The sequence below is a fragment of the Rhipicephalus sanguineus genome, chromosome 9, assembly GCF_013339695.2.
Source record: "Rhipicephalus sanguineus isolate Rsan-2018 chromosome 9, BIME_Rsan_1.4, whole genome shotgun sequence".
Lineage (NCBI taxonomy): Eukaryota > Metazoa > Arthropoda > Arachnida > Ixodida > Ixodidae > Rhipicephalus > Rhipicephalus sanguineus.
Window position 1 is genome coordinate 151452879 of NC_051184.2, and position 19930 is coordinate 151472808.

At 48.5% G+C, this 19930-nt stretch overlaps 1 protein-coding gene across 2 annotated transcripts in view; it reads left to right on the plus strand.

The window, feature by feature from the left end:
* Positions 1 to 19722, plus strand: part of LOC119404423 (neprilysin-1) — a 30108-nt gene extending 10386 nt beyond the window's left edge. The window contains exons 2-3 of one of the 2 annotated variants that reach the window (XM_049418860.1): positions 5124 to 5420; positions 19000 to 19722. In XM_049418860.1, the coding sequence (XP_049274817.1) occupies positions 5124 to 5420; positions 19000 to 19167 (465 nt within the window). In that variant the 3' untranslated portion in view covers positions 19168 to 19722. Of the gene's footprint in view, positions 1 to 5123; positions 5421 to 11685; positions 11795 to 18999 lie in introns of those variants that run through there. The other variant, XM_049418861.1, reaches the window with a different exon arrangement.
* The last annotated feature ends 208 nt before the right edge of the window (positions 19723 to 19930 follow it).

The following is a 19930-nucleotide window of genomic DNA, read 5'->3' on the forward strand; positions in this document are numbered from 1 at the left end:
AGCACAACACAAATGACTACGGCTGAAAGCGACGTACTCGACAGTGACCAGGCGATTTCGCTAAAAACTAACTGTTGTGGCAAGGTTCCTCAGCTGCATCAGTATGTCGCCCATGAGAGGTGCGGCTATAGTTATTTGAAAACCTTTAACGTATAGAAGAATTCCTGGGCCTCGTTCAGATGAGAACAGCACTGCAAATAGTGTTTCATTTCCGCAAAGCTAACATTAATGAGATAAAAGCAGTACAGCTCCAAGAATTTGAGCGCGCGAGCTCTCCATGCTGTCACGTGCAGTGGGGCACCACCATACCATAGGAAATTAATCATACAAGGTTCGGAAGTCATGCATAGAACACCCCTTCATGGATGCCCACTTACTATGGAAAGGCTGAAAAAATTGATTTCTTCAAACTTTTGTTTAAATGGGCCCCAAGCCAACTCCGTTAGCTTTTTTAACAGTTCGAGTCGCCGCGCGCATTGCGTTCAAAATGATGTCACTATCAAGAATGCCAAACTCAGAAGCGCTACAAGCCGCGGGCGTGCATAAAAAAAAGAAATAATCCCTTCTCCTCTCCGGTCATTTCGCTATGCCCAACGTTGGTCGCGACGTCACCACTATGATCTCGCCATGCTAGGAACAAGAAGAATCTGTCTGCTCGCAGATACACTCGCTCGCCACTCTTCCTCCCCGCACGGTGATAAGGAACACTCGGCCAGGTGGAGAGACAAGCCGCCGGACGGAGCGTCGCGAAGAATTGAGCGGAAGTGAGGACCGCTTCAGAATCAGGAAACGCCTATTACGGCGCCGTGTCCGAAAATTCCCGCCGCTAACTATTTCTTCACGACTGATGCACAACTGAAACACGGCAACTAAGATTCAGCCTCTTAGTGGTTTAAGGGCACTTTATTAAGGCAGCGGCATGTAAGAGTAAAAGACCGCCTAAAGAAACGCCAGGTTAAAAGCACTATTCCGTTACACGAACTTTCAAGAGGATGGCGCAGAATAGGTCCATTAGCAAGAATTATGGTGTCGACGTCGGTGTCGTTGGTTGAGATCGTGAGATCCATTACCTGCAAATAAATGAGTGAAAACTCTCCGTCACTGTGGGAATGAAACCCAGGCCTTCTGAGTGGCAAGCAGGTGTACTACCACAGAGTCCCGCCAATGCTTGAAAATGTTTCGGCTAAAACAATGTACGACTATTAAGTAGAGCGAGGAGTCTCCTTAACGCACCTAGTATTGCGTGGGAGAAGGCTAGAAGGGCACCAGGTATCAAAACGTAATTAGCGCAACGAGCAAGTGGTCTAAATGCCCGCCTGGTAAAGGGACATGTAGGGATCCCAGGGGAAGCGACCACGATAGCCGACACATTTACATGGAAACCTCGCATTATCGAACGTATTATTCGGGTGGTAGGGGTATCTTCCATATTTTACCGAAGCATGTTGACGCATCAGCCTTACTATATTGTTCAAACAGTCGAGTATAATTAAATAAAAAGCAAATCGTTCCTTTTAACCAAGCTTTTCTTTTCCTGCAGTTAGCATTGCGTACAAATAAACGTACACCTGTCAACAGGTGCCAAACGTTTCCTGCGGAGCACTTCAAGGTGAATTTCTAAGCGCGCTTGTAGTTTATACTTTACATCAAGATATCGTTCACACGAAAACCACAAATTGTAACGCTAGTCACATACTTTACGCCGAAAATAAACCTTCCTACTGCCTGGAGGTTCCGACATTAAGCTAGCAATTAATTAAAACATTCTGGCGGGACTGCTTGATTTTTCGTTGCACGAGCACGCACGTCCACTTAACGTGGATGAATCGAAGGCAGTAGTGTTCCACTCAAAAATAAGAAATCAAGTCATTCAAATCAATCAAATCGTTTGGACTGTTATTTTGAGAAAATACTAGATGGGACGACCACGTAAACCACATCACGTTGAAGACTTATAACACATTTACTTTTCAGTCAGATCACACAGCTACAGTAAAATGCCGCTTGAACGAACGTCAATTAAACAACTATTCAGTTGTAGGAACTTTTTTTTAATCCACCGCCGAGGCGCCATTGGACCCAATGCTAACCCGTTTCAGATGAACGAAATATAGTGCAGAACACATTTCATTTCTACGAACATACTTTGTGACACCATCCGCACTTTCAGTAGCATGACCTTACCGTGGCCTTCGCGATGAGTTCTGCCCATCGCAGAGGCCATTCTTTTATGCTGATAATGGCGCTTCTCCAAGACGAGGAACGCGACATCTCCAAGGCACAGAGCATGACACAGGTGACAGCAGTGAACCCGGTGGCTGGAAGAAATAGTCTGAAAGACTAGGCACAGACAGCGCTTTGCCTCTTGAGAACTACGTCACCTCTCGCGTAACTCTCGCGTTGAGATATGCGCCACTCTGTCTACAGAAGAGATTGTAGTGAGCGTCCTACCTCAGAAAGAAGAATGGGAGAAGGAAGAAGTAACCCTTGTAGAGGAAGCACCAAGAACTTCAGCTAGAGAAGCACTGATTTACTTGGAAAAAGTGAAGTCCTTCGCTGCCCAGGAGAGTGTTGTGCCGGAGAAGATTTATGAGAGCTTGGACACAGTGACTCATTTCATCACCACTACAGTCCTAAGTGCACAAGTGCAGCAAAAGCTTGCTGCATTTTTCAAAACATGCTAAGTGAGCGGAAATTCACGTTCAAATAAGCAGTATTGCAAATAAAAATATTCAAATTTGATATCAACAACTGACGTTTCCTTTATCTCTTGATGACAAATTACAACATAACTATTTCAGCTCAGTAAACTTTCACTTTCACAAATTTTTTCCTGAGGTCCCTTGAAGTTCATTGAAATGAAGTTTTACTGTATATTGTTAAAAAATCGGAGATCTTAAAGGGGTACTGACACGAATATTTTCAGTTGTCGTTTTTTTTTTTGCGTCAAAAGAAAGGTCAAGCCCTCAAGGGCCCTAGAAAAGGTAGTGCTAAGCGCGAGTGCGCCCTGAAGAAGTAATTACAGTCCGTTTCTGAAGGCTAGTTTCAGTTCCCGCTGTACCCTGACGTCACAACACGGTATGAGCTTCTCGTCACGTGCTCGCACAATATATAGTGACGTTTCTACGGCTGCTCCGCCCCGTGGCTCCGTTGGTGACGCACAAGCGGCCATTTTGGAAGTTTTGATGACGCACGAGCGGCCATTTAGAAGTTCTGGTACCTAACGTCATCACAACTAGCCAGACTGCTGCGTGAAGTCATCAGAATTTGTACTGTAGCCTGACGTCAGGCTAGTGTCGATGTCAGTAGGTGCACCACAGAAAAGTTGACTTTAATATCAAAATAAAACATCTTATCAGCATTTGCTGAGCTTCACACTTGCTCAGAGCTGTCTCTACATACAGGAGATTTGTGTGGCAGAGTAAACTCGCATTCGAAAAAGGGTGTCAGTACCCCTTTAAGTCATCACGCATTATTGTGCTCACATGTGAACAGTACACTGATCTTGGAGACTGCTACACAAACTGGCCTTCAAAAACTTTCCGTCCTTGAAAAGAGTACTCTCTTTGTTTCTATCTTACCATGGTGAAACTCCACATGACGAACAATTATAGATCAAGCAATCGTGAGCATAAATAAATTTGATACCGAAAAACTGCAATGTTTGTATAGTAACGAAAGCAAAACGAATGTGCGAAATATCCCTTGCTGAGCCCCACTGTGCTTATATAAATGGCTTTACCCACACCATTTCAATGTGCACAATTGCTCACTAGGAATTAACAAATGCGCATATCAAGCAGTTTCATATCAGTTACCAATTGCACTATACCATTTATATTATGCACACAATGTATAGATGATGCTGTTCATTCGGTATTACGTTATTCATCTCTTGCAATTCGAGTGTAAGTACTGTTTACATGATATTACCGCTATGTGTGCAAATGTGCAACATGTATAATTCATGGGAGCCCTTTTGTCATGACGACGTATAGCAAGGCGCGGGAACGTATGAAAAAAAAGACAGAGCGGGAAAAAAGAACTCTCTTTCTATTTTTCTGTCCTGTCCCTTTTTAAGCGTGTAGTATTTTAGGGGCCTGGCTTGTCGTCCATTCGTAGATCTCATGTGGTGTGATCATGCTCAAAATCAAGTGGTCAATACAGGCTTAAAATAAGGCTAGCAATTATCAAAAGCAGGTTAAAATAAATGAACATGATCTAAAATAATAGAGTTATTAGAAATAAAGAAGAAGTAATCGCATGAATTAACTAAAAATTGCTGAAAATGCTTCGGACATTGCGGCTGACACCCACGCCGCGCAAGAGAGGGCGTCACCGATCGCCATGCACGCGATGGCTCCTCCCACTGGAGGCGCTTCTCCGGCGCCTGTGTCGCTATATCTCAAGGGCAAAGCAACCTGACTGAACTCGCTGCAGACGACACGTATCTCAACTGCCGTGACAAGCAGGAAGTCCATAAAGCGCAGCAAAAAGTAGCGCGCATGTCGCATACCGGGTTTGCGAATCCTCCCTAATTAGATTCTACTCGCGCCGGGGAAAACCCTACTTGCTTACCTCAACCATTGACATCATCGATGGTTTGGTGAACGGAGCAGTGGGAACTCTACGAACGGGAATCGCTGGGTGCCCGTGCAACGCACTTCGTCAGGTTTCACAGTAGTGCAGTTGCATTTAACGAAGGATTCAGAACTACTACAACGCTAGACATTTTTTCTCGACGTTCGCGCGCTATCCTACACGCCGTCACTGAACCAGACACGATTTACTCAGCTTCTACTCAAGTGGCCTCCCCCTCCGTCACTCTCTGTCTCTCTCACTTGCTTGTTTTGTTAATGCACGTGCTGATGCGTCGTTATTTTTCATCATTATTGCACACTGTGTAATGTTCAGCGGGCCAATCACTATCCTTCACAGGGAGAATGTCGATTGTTATCGGCTGCTGAGTGCTTCAAAGCGCGGGGGACGGGGGACATTGTCAAGCGCGCTTCCTTTTATTCCGCCACTTCTATCATTCATGAAACACAGACGCATCCCATTGCATTGCATTATCAATGGTGCCATATTTACAAAAACTGATGTCCTTTACCTTTGACGTGTAGCTGGATTGGATGGTTCACGAGAATCTTCCTTGGGAAGAGTTCTACGCATCCGTCCCGCCGATGACACACGAGTCGTTCGTGACCAACTGGAAGCTCCTTGTGAAAGCCAGGAGGGCCATCCGTTCTAGTATGCTGTCCATGAACGCTCGTTACCACTCGATCAGCGAGGACGGCCGGCTGGACCAGATAGGTCATCGTTTGACCGTTCCTGTAGCCCGGCTCCAGCCTCCTTTGTTCTATGGCATTCGAGAACCCAGCATCGCTGTGGCTCTACTCGGGTCCTGGTTCATGGGAAAGGTTGGCTGCTTGACAGTTTTCTTCTGCACACAATAACAGTGAAACGTGCTAGTTGGTTATAACGTACTCACAGCCAGTACTATCTAAAAGCTGTGACAACAAGTATTTGTTGTTCTGTTTATGTGTGCAAAATACTCATATTTCCGAAAATTGAATTTTGCACTTTGATTACGCTGATAATGAACTTCAATGAAAAGGATGACGCAGTGGCCTAAGCAGGCCACTGCGACATCCTATGGGTCAGTGGTCGATCATAACATAAATATAAAAAACTATGCGTTTATAACCTGCCAGTCAAGCAGGTCTCGCGCACTCACACAAAAAAAAAATGCTTTTGGATGCCTGGTGGGACTCAACTGAGAACTGTTACATGGGGCCTCATTTTGCATTTGCAGATCACCCATTGCTGAACGCGGCTTTACACCACAATTGCAAGTGAGCAGGAATCGAAAGCGCTCCGCATCCAGGGCGCTCTGCACTCATCGACATTAGAAATCGGATATCCGACATTTCAAGTCAGCACTGAAATAGCAGGACACAAGAGGCAAGGGCAGTCAGACAAGCGCCCCCTAACAACAGTTGTTATTGCGGGCTTTTGTTGGCGTCTTTGCCTCCTGTGTCCTCGTTTTTTTTTTAGCGCTCTCTTTAGAATGTGGCACCAACTCACCCGACAAACAATCCTTCTGGGATATCCGATGAACTGCTTGTATCATTTCTTAAGCTTAGTACGGACTGTGACTCTAGATTCCTCATCATGGAACAAATTTTTGCGAACGTGGCTTCAATTTATGCTTAATGGAGTAACCGAGACTTTGAGCGCACTCATAATGCCGTAGGCTCAATTTTACTGTTGCAACTTTTAGTCATTTCAAGAAAAGCCATGCAAGGCACGTGGAGACAGTCATTTTTTCAACAGCGGGAACACTACGTCATCATGCATCAAATGATGGTTCAAGTCAACTATTTATGAACTATTTATGCTGGAATCTCAGGAATTGTGACTTCAAATGGTTCACGGAGCCCATATTTACATTTTCGCCGAAGGGCTTTTGCATTTGGTCATTTAATAAAAATGTAGAAGTGGTTTTCACACATGCGTGGCTACTTTTGGCTATTTTTACTGCTATTAAAGGGGCCCTGCAACACTTTTTGAGCAGGGTCAAAAAGCGCTGCCAATCGGTAGTCGAGGCTCCCGAGAACACGCGAGCCAAATATTATAGCGAAGCGAGCGCGCTGGAATTTACAATAAATTATCAAAATCAGCTGAAAATCGCTCCCTCTTCTCTCGACAAATGATGTATTAGTCCGCAATATATGACGCGATTGTCGGCAGTTCCACCATTGGCTGATGTTATAATCACGATAACACCCTCATTATTACCTTCGTTGTTGATTTTGAGTTCAATAAGTAGATATTATGTATGTTTCTATTGTGTTATGCCGTTAAAACACCAAACAAACATAATTATTAGCACTTCCGGTCTCACCGACAGATCGTCTGCTCGTAGTTGCGTGGTTGCGTTTTCTTCACCATGCGCAGTGCCGAAATCGTGAATATTTCTGTGCTTTCGACCATCGCCGGTTGCCGTTGAGAGTGGCAGCCGTTCGAGTGTTGCCTCGTCAGCTGGAAACTGCATCATCGGCACGTTCTCACGACCGACCGAGGCAGCGGTGCAGCATTTCTCCGATAACAATGCTGGCGCCGGCTAGTTTAGGATACCTGTGTTCGCTGTATGGCGAGAGTCCCGTTCGCTGTCTTTTCAGTTATCATCGAGCCGTACCTCGGCGTATCCTCCCCATAGTTTCATGTTCCCGAGAAACCGCGACACAGCAACCAAGCAGACTCGCATTTTCACGGTAGCTGCAGTCAGCCGGAGGATGGGTCCGCGCCGGCCCGATGCCCCACGATCCTATCTTATAGTCTTTAGTTCTTTGTTGTCAGCCCGCACTCGCTGTGCGCCCGCATTCGAAGAGCAAACAGCATCGAAGTACCGCCACTGGGAGAAGGGTGCACGCAGCTTTGCCGTGTTGAACACGATTGAAGCGCGAGCAGCGCGACGAGGCGGTGTATCGGAGTGTGGGTCGAAACCCATTTCAGCTGTCATTCGTTCCAAACGCGCACGCAGGTTTGCGTCCATGGTTGGCAGAGCGATGAAAGCACTACGGCAGTTCGAGGTGCACACCCAACATTACCAAACCGACTCGCAGTTTTCAAGCACGCGCGATACATGGTGAGATCGGCTTCGCTCAACGACGGCCACGCAAGCCGACCGGAAGTGGCGCCACAGACCACGTGGTACGCCGAGACCCCAGAGAGAAAAAAATGAAGAAAAAAATGTCGCCGGCGCTGACGTAACTCTTCGGCGCCTCCTCGCGCCTCCTCGCACCTCCGACCTCCCTCCCTTCACGCCCCGCGCAGCTTTCTGCGCACTCGCGGCGTTAAGTTGAGGGAGAAAGCTGCGGAACGTGTTCTCTATAATTTGGTAACTCCACTTAGACTTGACGGATTCGAAAAATTTTTGCGGCATATGACTCGTGAAGAGTCATACGTCAATAATGAGACTACTCCAATATAACTAAGAAAGGTGTTGCAGGGCCCCTTTAAATAGATTTTGGCTACTTTTCCCAATTTTCGCGCTAATTTTTATCTTTTCGACCTGGCAACCCTGGTTAGCTATGTATCTTATGATCAGTGGTGCTACAGTGTACTAGAAAGGGCAGTGAAGCGGGCGGCAGCCTCCGCGTGACTCCGGCGGCGTCGCCAGCAGCGGCGGCGCTGCGATCGACCAATCTTGAAGAGGAGCACGTGAAACGTAGCATCCACTGCGACGCTCGCATGTGCTTGGCGCGTGCTGTGTCTGTGGTTCAGATGTTTGCGCGTAAGCACTTCGCTTATTTAGTCTGTATTATCTGCTAAGGGCCAGAAACTACAAGACAGATTGGTTTTGCCACAGATGCAAACGCATTTTGGGAAAGTACTCGCCGCTTGAATAGAGCCACGCTATTGAAAACACGGACACTTTCCATCGCAGTTGAGTCCCATTAGAACATTTTCAACCATTTCAGCAATGAGGATTGAGTTTGTTTAGCTTACAGAACTTGAAAGCGCAGACGAATCTCTGATAGAGAGCGAGCACATTCGGATCTTGGGTAATCACAATAGGGAAGCCGTGTGAGAGGTAATTAAACGTAGCTAGTCACCGCAACTATGAAAGTAAGTTTAAACTAAACAGTTACATGGTGTGCTCGTTCTCTTTGCAACCCTTGTTAACAGCATAATATGCAAGGCCTGAAAAAAAAATTTTCGTGCAAATGAAGAACATCACGCAGAATCAGCTGGACTCGTTGCTGAAACAATATAATAAAACATTTGTGCCCGAATTGAACAGTCATATACGCCCACAGCAACAATTTATTTTAAAAAGGACACTGAAATTCACGTGTAGAAATCATGCCCCAAACGCAAGGCAAGCAAGCTGAAAAAAAAGGACTAGCACAGCACTGATGCAGAAAAAGCAGCCGATTGTATTTATATTGACCGTGCTTGCTTCGGCGAGCAGTTAAACGAGCTACAGCATTTCACAAAATGGACACAAGGTCATGGTCTCTGTAATCTGTGATTTAATATGTGACAATGCATCACATAATACGAGAACACACGTGAGGCAGTAGGGCACAGAGCATTGATATATATGACATTGTGTTTCACACTAATGCAATGAGAGCATTACCCTAGTAATGGGTAGAAAAACAACTGAATTACTGTACAAAAGGGAAGCCGCTTGCTTTGACTCAGCAAATCCTCACAACTGGCAAGGTAAAGCTCAGAAAATAAATAACAGCAGGTGAGGAAGGCAAAAGTATAATGCATGTTGAGAGAGTTGCCATTCACCTAGTTTAAACCGCTTAGATTGAGGTGCTTGGCAGAATTATGTTTCCTCAGCAGATTGGACTTATTCTCGCCTTTCACAAAAAAGTGCAGTCGCATAGCAACGTAAAACCCAACAATGCGTGCTGTCAGACTTAGCATGAATTTCGCAGCCGACCTGCAAAAGGGAAGCATGATTAATTATGTGCAACACATCCATAACACTCTCGCTATGAGATTTGCGTCCACTGAATAACGTTCAATGGCAAATAACGTTCCCAAACGCTTCTTCGCTCTGGGTCTGCGGGCGCTTTAAACAACGAAAGCTTCGCCGTTTGTTTGCTTTGAGAGTACCCTGTGCCGCATCCAGGAGCGAAACAGTGGTTCATGCGTTGCTTTTAGGAGCCATTCGGACGTTATAGCATCGCACACTGAGAGAAAAGCGGGAGAATAACTTCCAATCAAGTGCGTTCCAGCCAAGGAACCAGCAACACGAGGCACCCGCCTTCAAGATTGAGCGACTGCAGCGCCGCCGCTTCGTTCGCCAGTGGCGGCGTCAGCTGCCTCTATGGGTCGGTGCCTCCGCCCGCTTCACTGCCCTTTCTAGTACACTGTAGTGGTGCAAAGCTTGCTTTACCACGGACGAATGGTCCCGGAGATTCCCGCCTTTTCAGTTGCATTCTCCCTTCATCTTTCAAATCTCTCGCTTCCGGTGCGTTGAATTCTTTTATTATGCATCCTAGAATGTTGCGTTGACAGTTGTCTTCCGTTTCTATATACCGCAAATGGGGATGCGTGCGTGTACACTTTCCCGGGGTACAACCAAAGACCAACCCGTGGCCTCCGAGATCAGATCGGGGAATCGCGGAGGCCACGAGCAAAACAAACCTGAAGGTGGTCACGACGTACATATTGCGACTTACTTGTATGACGCACGTGTTAACATTGGTTAGTTAAAACCGGAACCTTAAAGGCCAACTCCGGCGATTTTTCGAGGTCGATGGATCTCAATGAAATTCGCTGGGTACGTTCCTTTGCACGTTTCTGTCATTTATGCCAAATTACAGGCTTGAGACATGCGCAGATTGTTTCCAAATGAATTTTAAAAATTGTCTGCAAACGCCCTCCTGCCTTCCCACAATTATTGGCAACATTGCGTCTGTGACGTCAGTATTGGGAAGGCGGCGGAAGTGACGCAGCCGAGGGCATCGCTAACTTCGGCGCTTCGGCCGCTACAGCGAGCGTCTGCTGTACACAAGGCGACAGACAGCGTTGGTTTGGCCGGCGCTTCGCTGGTCATCCCGGCTGTCACAGTTTTCATACTCCGCGCCGGCGTGACCGGCATGCCTTGCACGACTTCCGGTTCGTTCGTAACAACGTCTACGTCATACGTGGACAGTACACTCGGTTGGGTTTCGGTTTCGGTGTTGCGCGTTTTTGCTTATTTAAAATTATTCTCCAATTTGCATTAACGCTAGCTGTTGGGCCAGTTGGTGCATTATGAACTTGAAAAATGGGTACCAGCGAAAACACTGAAAACACGTACACAAGAAGAAGGCGTTACACACGGACGAACGCTGGACGAACACGGACGAACGGACGGACACGGACACACGGACGAACGCGAAAAAAAAAACAGCGTTCGTCCGTGTGTAACGCCTTCTTCTTGTGTACGTGTTTTCAGTGTTTTCGCTGGTACCCATTTTTCAAGTTCTCCAATTTGCCGAGTATTTCTGCTATCGGGCCCGTAACAGGAGCGTCTCAGGAACGTAAAAGCAACATTACTTTGACATGGCCAAAAAATCGCCGGAGTTGGCCTTTAAGCCATTGAAAACGTATGTGCACTATGCTGTGTGGTGATGACCAATTCTGACTATGGGAGGTCGCGGTGTGCGCGATGTTTTTCACGCGTCTTCAGTCTACCTGCTTTTGTTTTCGCCGTCGTTCTGGCGAGGGATCCAGCAAGCACTTCACGTCGGTTCGGTGGCACGTCCGAGTAGCGGAGAGAAATTCACAGCTCTCTGAGTGTTAAATGCGGAAACACACACATTATTGAACTCGATCGTTGTTTCGCACTCGCTGGTTGCCCTTGGTTCCACAGAAACTTTTACAAGGGACTCGGACTTTGCACTGAGCGATACTGCAACGAGAGGTGGCGCTACGCGTCTGACAAAACTCTAGAATCTGACGTCTATTTTGCGGTGAGCCCGGAGCGCGTAGCGCTGCCGCGATTGGCACTGTTGATGTTGACGGCATTCGGAACTCGAAGCCTGGGGTTACTTGAAATGTAAAAAATAAATATCGGAGGTGGTTTAGGGACCCTTGAAAACTTTTGAGAACATTAGGCAAGTGGCATTTCCACTTATAACAGGTAACGTGCAATCGTTTTCCAGATGGCCCTGCACGTGTTTCACGAAAGTTGGCCAACTTCCTACAAAAGCAAGGAGATGCACGACAGCGCCATGGCTTGCTTCGAGCCAGACTACGCAGGAAACACGTTGTCGCGGTAAGCAGTGCCTTCCGCCGCAGTATAATCACGCTATCTCTTGCTTCGTAGCATTTCGTGCCACAAGGAGCCACTTGGACATAATCTGATTTCCCAAGCCACTTTTGGTTGTGAACGCTTTGGCTATATTAATAACGTCGGTATCAAGACATCTTACACTGAAACAAGCTGCTGTTCATTCATCTCTCGAAACTTCACGGAAACCACCTCTCCCGATCAATTGCTTCTGTAGAAGAATTTGTTTTTGTGAGTCATTTGCTAGCACTGTACAGCGGAAATTTCAGTTCTTTTGCTCAATGCTTCCATTCTTCACCCTAATCACCGCCTGTCTTTATGAGATAGATAGATAGATAGATAGATAGATAGATAGATAGATAGATAGATAGATAGATAGATAGATAGATAGATAGATAGATAGATAGATAGATAGATAGATAGATAGATAGATAGATAGATAGATAGATAGATAGATAGATAGATAGATAGATAGATAGATAGATAGATAGATAGATAGATAGATAGATAGATGCAACGTCTATAACTTCATCCTGCTTAGGCATACTTAGGCATACATAAGTCGCCGAGTTGCCGTCTCCTGTATTGATGAAAAAATCCAGTCTCACTGGTCTTCTTTGTGTACTTACCATACCGCATGGACTCAAGAGGCCGCTTTAAGACTTTTATACCTAAAATACCTACCTCCCCTCCTACCCTTTAGATGTTACGAGACAACCGTTAGGAAACAGCTCGAGACGAGGTCAGAAAAAGCATCAAAACTCCTTGGTGGCCAGCGCAGAAAGGGTGGTGGAAAGAACTGCAGTATACACGGCTATGCTATGTGCTACATTCCCCTCCTCCTTTCTTGTATCTCATCCTCACTTCCCTTTCGTCCTTCTTATATTGTCGCGGGTTATAAAACACAGGGGCTTTATTCAGGAAGGCGTACGGCGTGTCGTACTCCAAGATAGCGCTGAAGGCGTGCAGCCGCCAAGAACGTCTTCTTTTTCAGTCCTTTTCGCTGCGCCTCTCGAGCGCACCGGTTGTCTTCCTTGTCGTCGCCAGCGTATCGTCAGACACAAATATGGACGCGGCATTACCCTCCCTCCAGAGCGAGCATCGTCTCGATGCTCACGAAGTAGCAGTCGATGCGCAGTTAGCGAGTGGGCGGTCACATCACTCAGAAAAGTACGGCTTCATGCGTACCACGTGCACTGTCTCAGGCAGATGCTGGCGGCGCTTTAAACAAGAAGAGCCGTCAGCGACGACTTCGTACGTGACCTCGCTAAGGCGGCGCAGAACCTTGTAGGGTCCGAAGTAACGGCGCAGAAGTTTCTCCGAGAGGCCTCGCCGTCGTACAGGGAACCAAACCCAGACTCTTTCCCCGGGCTTAAAGGTGACGAATCGATGGCGGAGATTGTACCGTTGAGCGTCAAGTGCTTGCTGGCTAGTTATTCTGACGCGGGCAAGCTGTCTTGCTTCCTCGGCGCCCTCAGTGAAATCTGCGGCGTCCGTCTCTGAATCACAGCCATGAGGCAGCATAGCATCAAGCATCGTAGTTACGTCTCTGCCGTGAATTAGTGCAAACGGTGTCATTTTCGTTGTTTCCTGGCGTGCCGTATTATACGAGAATGTGACGTACGGCAAATCCTGTCCCAATTCTTGTGTTCCACGTCGACGTACATGCAAAGCATGTCGGCGATAGTCTTGTTCAATCGTTCCGTAAGTCCATTTGTTTGGGGGTGATAAGCTGTCGTCTTCCTATGCGCTGTACCACTGAGCGTAAGCACAGTGCGCAACAGCTCGGCTGTAAACGCGGTACCTTTGTCTGTTATCACGACCGCGGGAGCACCGTGTCTCAGCACGATGTTCTCAATGAAGAACCGGGGCCGCTTCAGCTGCAGTGCCGCTCGGAATCGCCTTGGTCTCGGCGTATCGGGTGAGGTAGTCCGTCGCCACTATAACCCATTTGTTGCCGCTGTCCGATGTTGGAAATGGACCCAAAAGGTCCATGCCAATTTGAGCGAACGGAGTTTCCGTACTGGAACGGGATGTAATAGCCCAGCGGGTTTGACCGGTGGTACCTTGCGCCGCTGACAGTCAATGCATATTCGGACGTAATGTTTCACCTCCACTGCTATTCTTGGCCAGTAGTATTTTTCTTTGATACGTGTCAATGTTCTTGTGAAACCGAGGTGGCCCGACGTGGCTTCGTCATGACAGGCTTGCAAAATTTCTTTGCGGAGGATTTCCGGAACTACCAGCAGATAGCTTTTGCCTGTGATGAGAAATTCTTCTTATAGAGAATTCCGTTACGCAAGCAGAATGCTGATAAATTTCTCGAAAACACTCTCGGCGCATTCGTGGCTCGTCCATTCAAGAAGTCGATTAGTGAGTTGAGCTCCGGATCGTCTTGCTGTTGCCGGGAGATGACAGCCGCATCGACAACTCCTAAAAAGCCTGCGCATTCATCATCCTCTGGGCTCGGTGGTTTAATCGGTGATCTTGACAGGCAATCGGCATCTAAGTGCTGCCTTCCCGACTTGTAGACTACGGTCATGTCGTACTCTTGAAGCCGTAAGCTCCAGCGTGCCAAACGTCCAGACGGGTCTTTCATGTTGGTCAACCAACACAGGGAGTGGTGGTCGCTTACCACTTGGAACGCGCGGCCATATAAATACGGGCGAAACTTTGCAACTGCCCAAACGACAGCCAGGACACTCCTTCTCAGTTGTTGAGTAGTTGGACCTCAGCACGGGACAAGGTTCTACTAGCGTAGGCAACTACTCTCTCCGCACCATCTTGGCACTGAACAAGAACAGCGCCGAGGCCCACATTGCTGGCGTCTGTATGGATGGCTGTTGGTGCATCCTCATCGAAGTGAGCGAGTACGGGCGGAGTTTGTAGACGATGCCGCAACTCGTTGAACGACGCTTCTTGCTCTTGGCCCCATACAAAACGCAACATCTTCCCTTGTGAGGCGGGTGAGTGGAGAGGCGATGTGCGCAAAGTCCGCTATAAATCGCCGGTAATAGGCGCAAAGACCCAGGAAACGTCGGACCGCCTTCTTATCTACAGGCCTTGCGAACTTTGCGACGGCTGCAGTTTTATCTGGTTCAGGCTTAACACCTTCCTGACTGACCACATGCCCCAGAAACTGAAGTTCTTCGAAGCCGAAGTGGCATTTTTCTGGTTTCAATGTGAGTCCTGCGGACCGTATGGCTTGAAGGACAGACAGCAGCCGTTTTAGATGTTCTTCAAACGTGGCCGAAAAAACAATCACGTCGTCAAGGTACACAAGACACGTTTTCCATTTCAGACCGGATAGAACGGTATCCATGAGCCTTTGAAATGTGGCCGGGGCCGAGCATAAACCGAAAGGGAGGACTTTGAATTCATAAAGCCCGTCAGGCGTCACGAATGCGGTCTTTTCTCGGTCACGCTCATCTACTTCTATTTGCCAGTATCCACTTTTAAGGTCCATTGACGAGAAGTAGCGCGCATGCCGTAGCCTGTCCAAAGAGTCGTCGATCCGTGGCAGCGGATAAACATCTTTCTTCGTAACGTTGTTGAGCTTACGATAATCAATGCAGAAAGGCAAGCTGTCATCTTTCTTTTTCACGAGTACCACCGGTGATGCCCAGGGGCTTTTTGATGGTTGGATCACATAACCCTCTAGCATCTTCTTGACCTGCTGCTGTATGACCTCACGTTCTTTCTGAGCGAAGCGATATGGGTTCTGTCGGATGGGTCTTGCTGTCTCTTCCGTGATTATACGGTGTTTAGTCAGCGGCGTTTGATCCACTCGTGACGTCGAGGAAAAGCAGTCCTTGAACCGGCCAAGAAATTCCATAAGACGACATCTTTCAGTGGGCGTTAACCTTGGGCCGATGTCGACATCTGGTGCCTGCGGTGCTGTACGAGCCGTTGCTTCCCCTTGCATAGCAAGGCAGTCGTAAGAGTAGTCGAGTTCCTCGAGGTATGCCACAGCAGTGCCTTTACCAATGTGCCGGCGCTCGTTCGTAAAATTGGCAAGTAGCACCTCCGTACGGCCATCAACTAAGCTGACGATGCCGCGAGCGATGGCAACACCCTGACGGAAGAGAAGGGCAGTTACGCGTTCGGCTATGGCGTCTTCATTACACTGCACGCTGCAACTGACGGAAACAAGACTACATGACAGCGGCGGCACGCAGACGTCTTCGTCTACCACACGTAACGCCCTGGGATCTTGGTCTGCGTCCGAGGTCACGGGATTGTCAGAGGCAAATGTTATCACGCCTTCACGTATGTTGACAACGGCGCCGTACTCCTTAAGAAGTCCATTCCTAGTATCAGAGGTTTGCAGCACTCCGGTAGGATCACGAATGAGGCTACAAAGCTCTATTCCCGATCGTGAGTCTTGCTGTACATTTGCCTGAAGGCGATATTACCTGGCCTCCAGCATTTCGAATATAAGGGCCCGTCCATTCCGTTCTGACTTTCTTGAGTTCGCCTGCCAGTCGCTCACTTATAATAGAAAAGTATGCGCCAGTGTCGACTAAGGCCGTCACTTCAAGCCCATCAATTGTCACGGTGAGGTCGGCAGTCACAGTTTTCTCGGCGTAATCTTCTTGTTCGTCGTTCTCATGTTTCGGCAACAATGGGGGATTTTCGGCAATTCGAGGACCTGCAACCTTCCCCCCAGAGGTCGCTGCTTTCAGTTTCCCCGCCGTGGGCTGGGAGACCGACCTCTAACGGCGTCAGCAAAACTACGGCGGCTCGGTGAGGCAAAACGAACCGGGGATGGTGAGCGCGTCCGGAAGGTAGCGGAGCTCTCCTTCCGGGCAGCCAGGTCGTCGTCGATGGGGGCGCGGCTTTCACAAAACTGTCGGCGCGTAGCGGCAGGTGCACTTCCGCGGTACTCAGCTGGACGATGGGGGCAAAAACGGTAAATGTGCCCTGGCTCTCCACAATTGTAGCACAGTGGCCGACGATCCGGAGTGCGCCATATATCCGTCTTACGCAGTTGAGGTCGCCTTATGGGATCCTGCTGGGCCCAGGCTGCAACAGGTGGCGGTTGGCGGTACTGCGGCGCGGGCATGGGCATGGGCAACGGTCGACGAACAGCGTCTGCATAGCTGTATGCGTCCGGCTGGTACGATAGTTCTGGAGCCAATGGACGACGTACAGCATCACCGTAGGTATATGCGTTGGGCTGGTACGACGCATCAGGGTATTGCTCGGGAGAGGCAAACGCTTGCCGAAGTTCCTGGCGGACGACTTCAGCGACGGAGGCAACCGTGAACTCCTGCTGCTGCGGCGCTTGCGACGGCGATGTGCACCTCGCGTTCTCCTTTGCAATCTCCTCGCGCACGATCTGCCGAATGAGTAAGCGTAGAGAGCACTCATCGGTCGCAGTGAGTGCTGCGGCACCTGCAGGTGCGCCGGTGGCTCGGCGATCGCATTGATGGTACCGTTGCTGCAGCGCCCGCTCTATTGCGGTGGCTTCCCTGATAAACTCGTCGACTGTTGTCGGCGGATTGCGCACGAGACCAACAAACAGCTGTTCTCTGACGCCCCTCATGAGATGGCTTAGCTTCTTAGCCTCGGACATGTTGGGGTCAGCGCGGTGGAACAAACGCACCATATCCTCGGCAAACATGGCGACGCCTTCATGTAGCTGTTGGATGCGTGACTCAAGAAGGCGTTGTGCGTTTTCACGTCGGTCTGTGTTGCCGAAGGTATCGCGTAACCGACGGCAAAGCTCGTCCCATGTTGTCAGAGTTGCCTCGCGGTTTATGAACCACGTCTTCGCACCGTCTTCAAGGGCAAAGTATACGTGAAAGAGCTTCTCGTCGGGGCTCCAGTGGTTCGATTTCGCTACCCGTTCAAACTCCTCAAGCCAGTCTTCCGCATCTTCGTTCGGGCGGCCGTGAAATGGTTCGGGAATCCGAAGATTCTGGACCGTTACCTGCGTAGGGCTCCTTGAAAACGCCATTTCTTGAGCAGGGGTGGCTGTCGGCAGCGGGGTTCCTTGTAAAAGGCCAAATTCTGGTCTCAGACCTTGCAGGCGACGGCTTGAGCGGTGTACAGGCGTCTCCACGCGTGGCGGTCTCGTGGGGCTGGATGCAGGGCTGCTCACAGGAATACCGATCATGAGGCGATGGTACCCAGCACCTCCACCAGTGTCGCGGATTATAAAACACAGGGGCTTTATTCAGGAAGGCGTACGGCGTGTCGTACTCCAAGATAGCGCTGAAGGCGTGCAGCCGCCAAGAACGTCTTCTTTTTCAGTCCTTTTCGCTGCGCCTCTCGAGCGCACCGGTTGTCTTCCTTGTCGTCGCCAGCGTATAGTCAGACACAAATATGGACGCGGCAATATTGTACTACACATGGCTATGGTACGTTTTACCTTCCTCCTTACCCTCACTTCTCCTTGCTATGCTGTAAAGCACTTGGCTATGCTATGTGGCTTCCCACTGGGAGGGGGCGGGATGGAGCTACGACAGCGGTTGTTCACCCGTCCATTTATTGGATCTTTCCGTATGTTGAAACCTCCCGGCCTACACGCACAGAGATACCCAATAAAATGCACGGCTGAACTACCGCTATCGTAGCTAAATTGGTAGAGCATCGGACGCGTTGCTCGAAGGTTGCAGGATCGACCCCTATCAACAGGGAGTTGTATTTTTTCGGCATTTTAATTCTTCCTAATTGGGTCATAATTACTACACTACTCTTGAAGAATACAAATAACTTCCCCGATGCCTTCTTTGGCTTCATTTTGTGTTGGCTTGATTAGGCTGTGTCAAACAAAGAAAACGAGTGTTTGATCGATTCTCTTTGTTTTTTTTCCCTATTCATTGTATAACTGCCGTACTTCATAGTCACTGTAGTAGCGTATTATACAAAGTGTATCATATGCTTTACCATATGTAGCCATACTGTAATAAAGGGGGTGAGATCTCCCTCAAGCCGCGTTTGTGCGGCTTGTTTCCCTCATCCAGCTCCATTTACCACTGTTGTACATGTGTCTAAATGGAAAACAGTCAATCAATCAATCAATCAATCAATCAATCAATCAATCAATCAATAAATCAATCAATCAATCAATCAATCAATTCCTTCTTTCCTGATGAACCAGGTATCACTGCTATTCTGTGATCGTTGCCGCCCTCTCAGAACCTTGAAAATGAGGGTGTATTTTCGGCTTTGCATATTTTCAGCGAAGACATGGCCTCGCTGGCACTCCTGGAGCCTACGCGGCACGCCTTCCTGGCGTCCAACACCTCGGTGCCTGGTGTGAAGAGTGCCGAGCTACGGCTACCGGGTCTCGAGACGCTCCAGGGCGAGCAGATATTCTTCACTCTTCTATGCTTCACTATGTGCGGTAGCATGGTGGCGGAAGCGGACGGTCCCGGCTGGGCTGCAAGTGGAGAGCGGCTCTGTAACGTCCCACTCATGCACAGCACGCACTTCGCCGCCGCTTTCGAGTGTCCGCAGGGGTCCAACATGAATCCGGAGTTCAAGTGCGACTTCTGGTGAAATGACCGCCGGAACACGCGCACAAACTATGCGTCGCTCTATGAAATTAGTGATGTACGTAGACGACGCCAACATTTCAACCTGGTACTAGATGTTATTATCTACAAGAAAATGTTTATAATTAAACAACTGCCACCATGCTTATCGTCCCCATGTGGGAGCGCCCCGGGGTGTCGCCCTAATAGGTGGCGCTTCTTAGGATGCTTTCAATAAAGTTGTTCGTACCCATTGTGGACGCAGTTAAGTCTGCCCCACCCAACCAGCAACAAAGTCCGGCTGCCCTAGGGTCGCCGGTATCAAAGCAACCGTCGGCAGAGTCTGCGTTGCGCGACGCGAAAGTGCGGGGCCACCACTAGCCGCTGGGGGTTGTAAAATCGATGAACGATTAATCGATTAAAAGTGTCCCGCAAAACAATTAATCGTCCATAGTAAAAAACAGCGCGAAAACACAAGGACGAGACAGATGAAACAGGACTAGCGGTAGTCCTGTTTCACCTGTCTCGTCCTTGTGTTTTCGCGCTGTTTTTTACTATGCATGTGTACCAACAAGCTCAAGTCCGCACGCTTATCGATTAATCGTCATCGATGTTCATCTTTCAATTTTTCGACTTC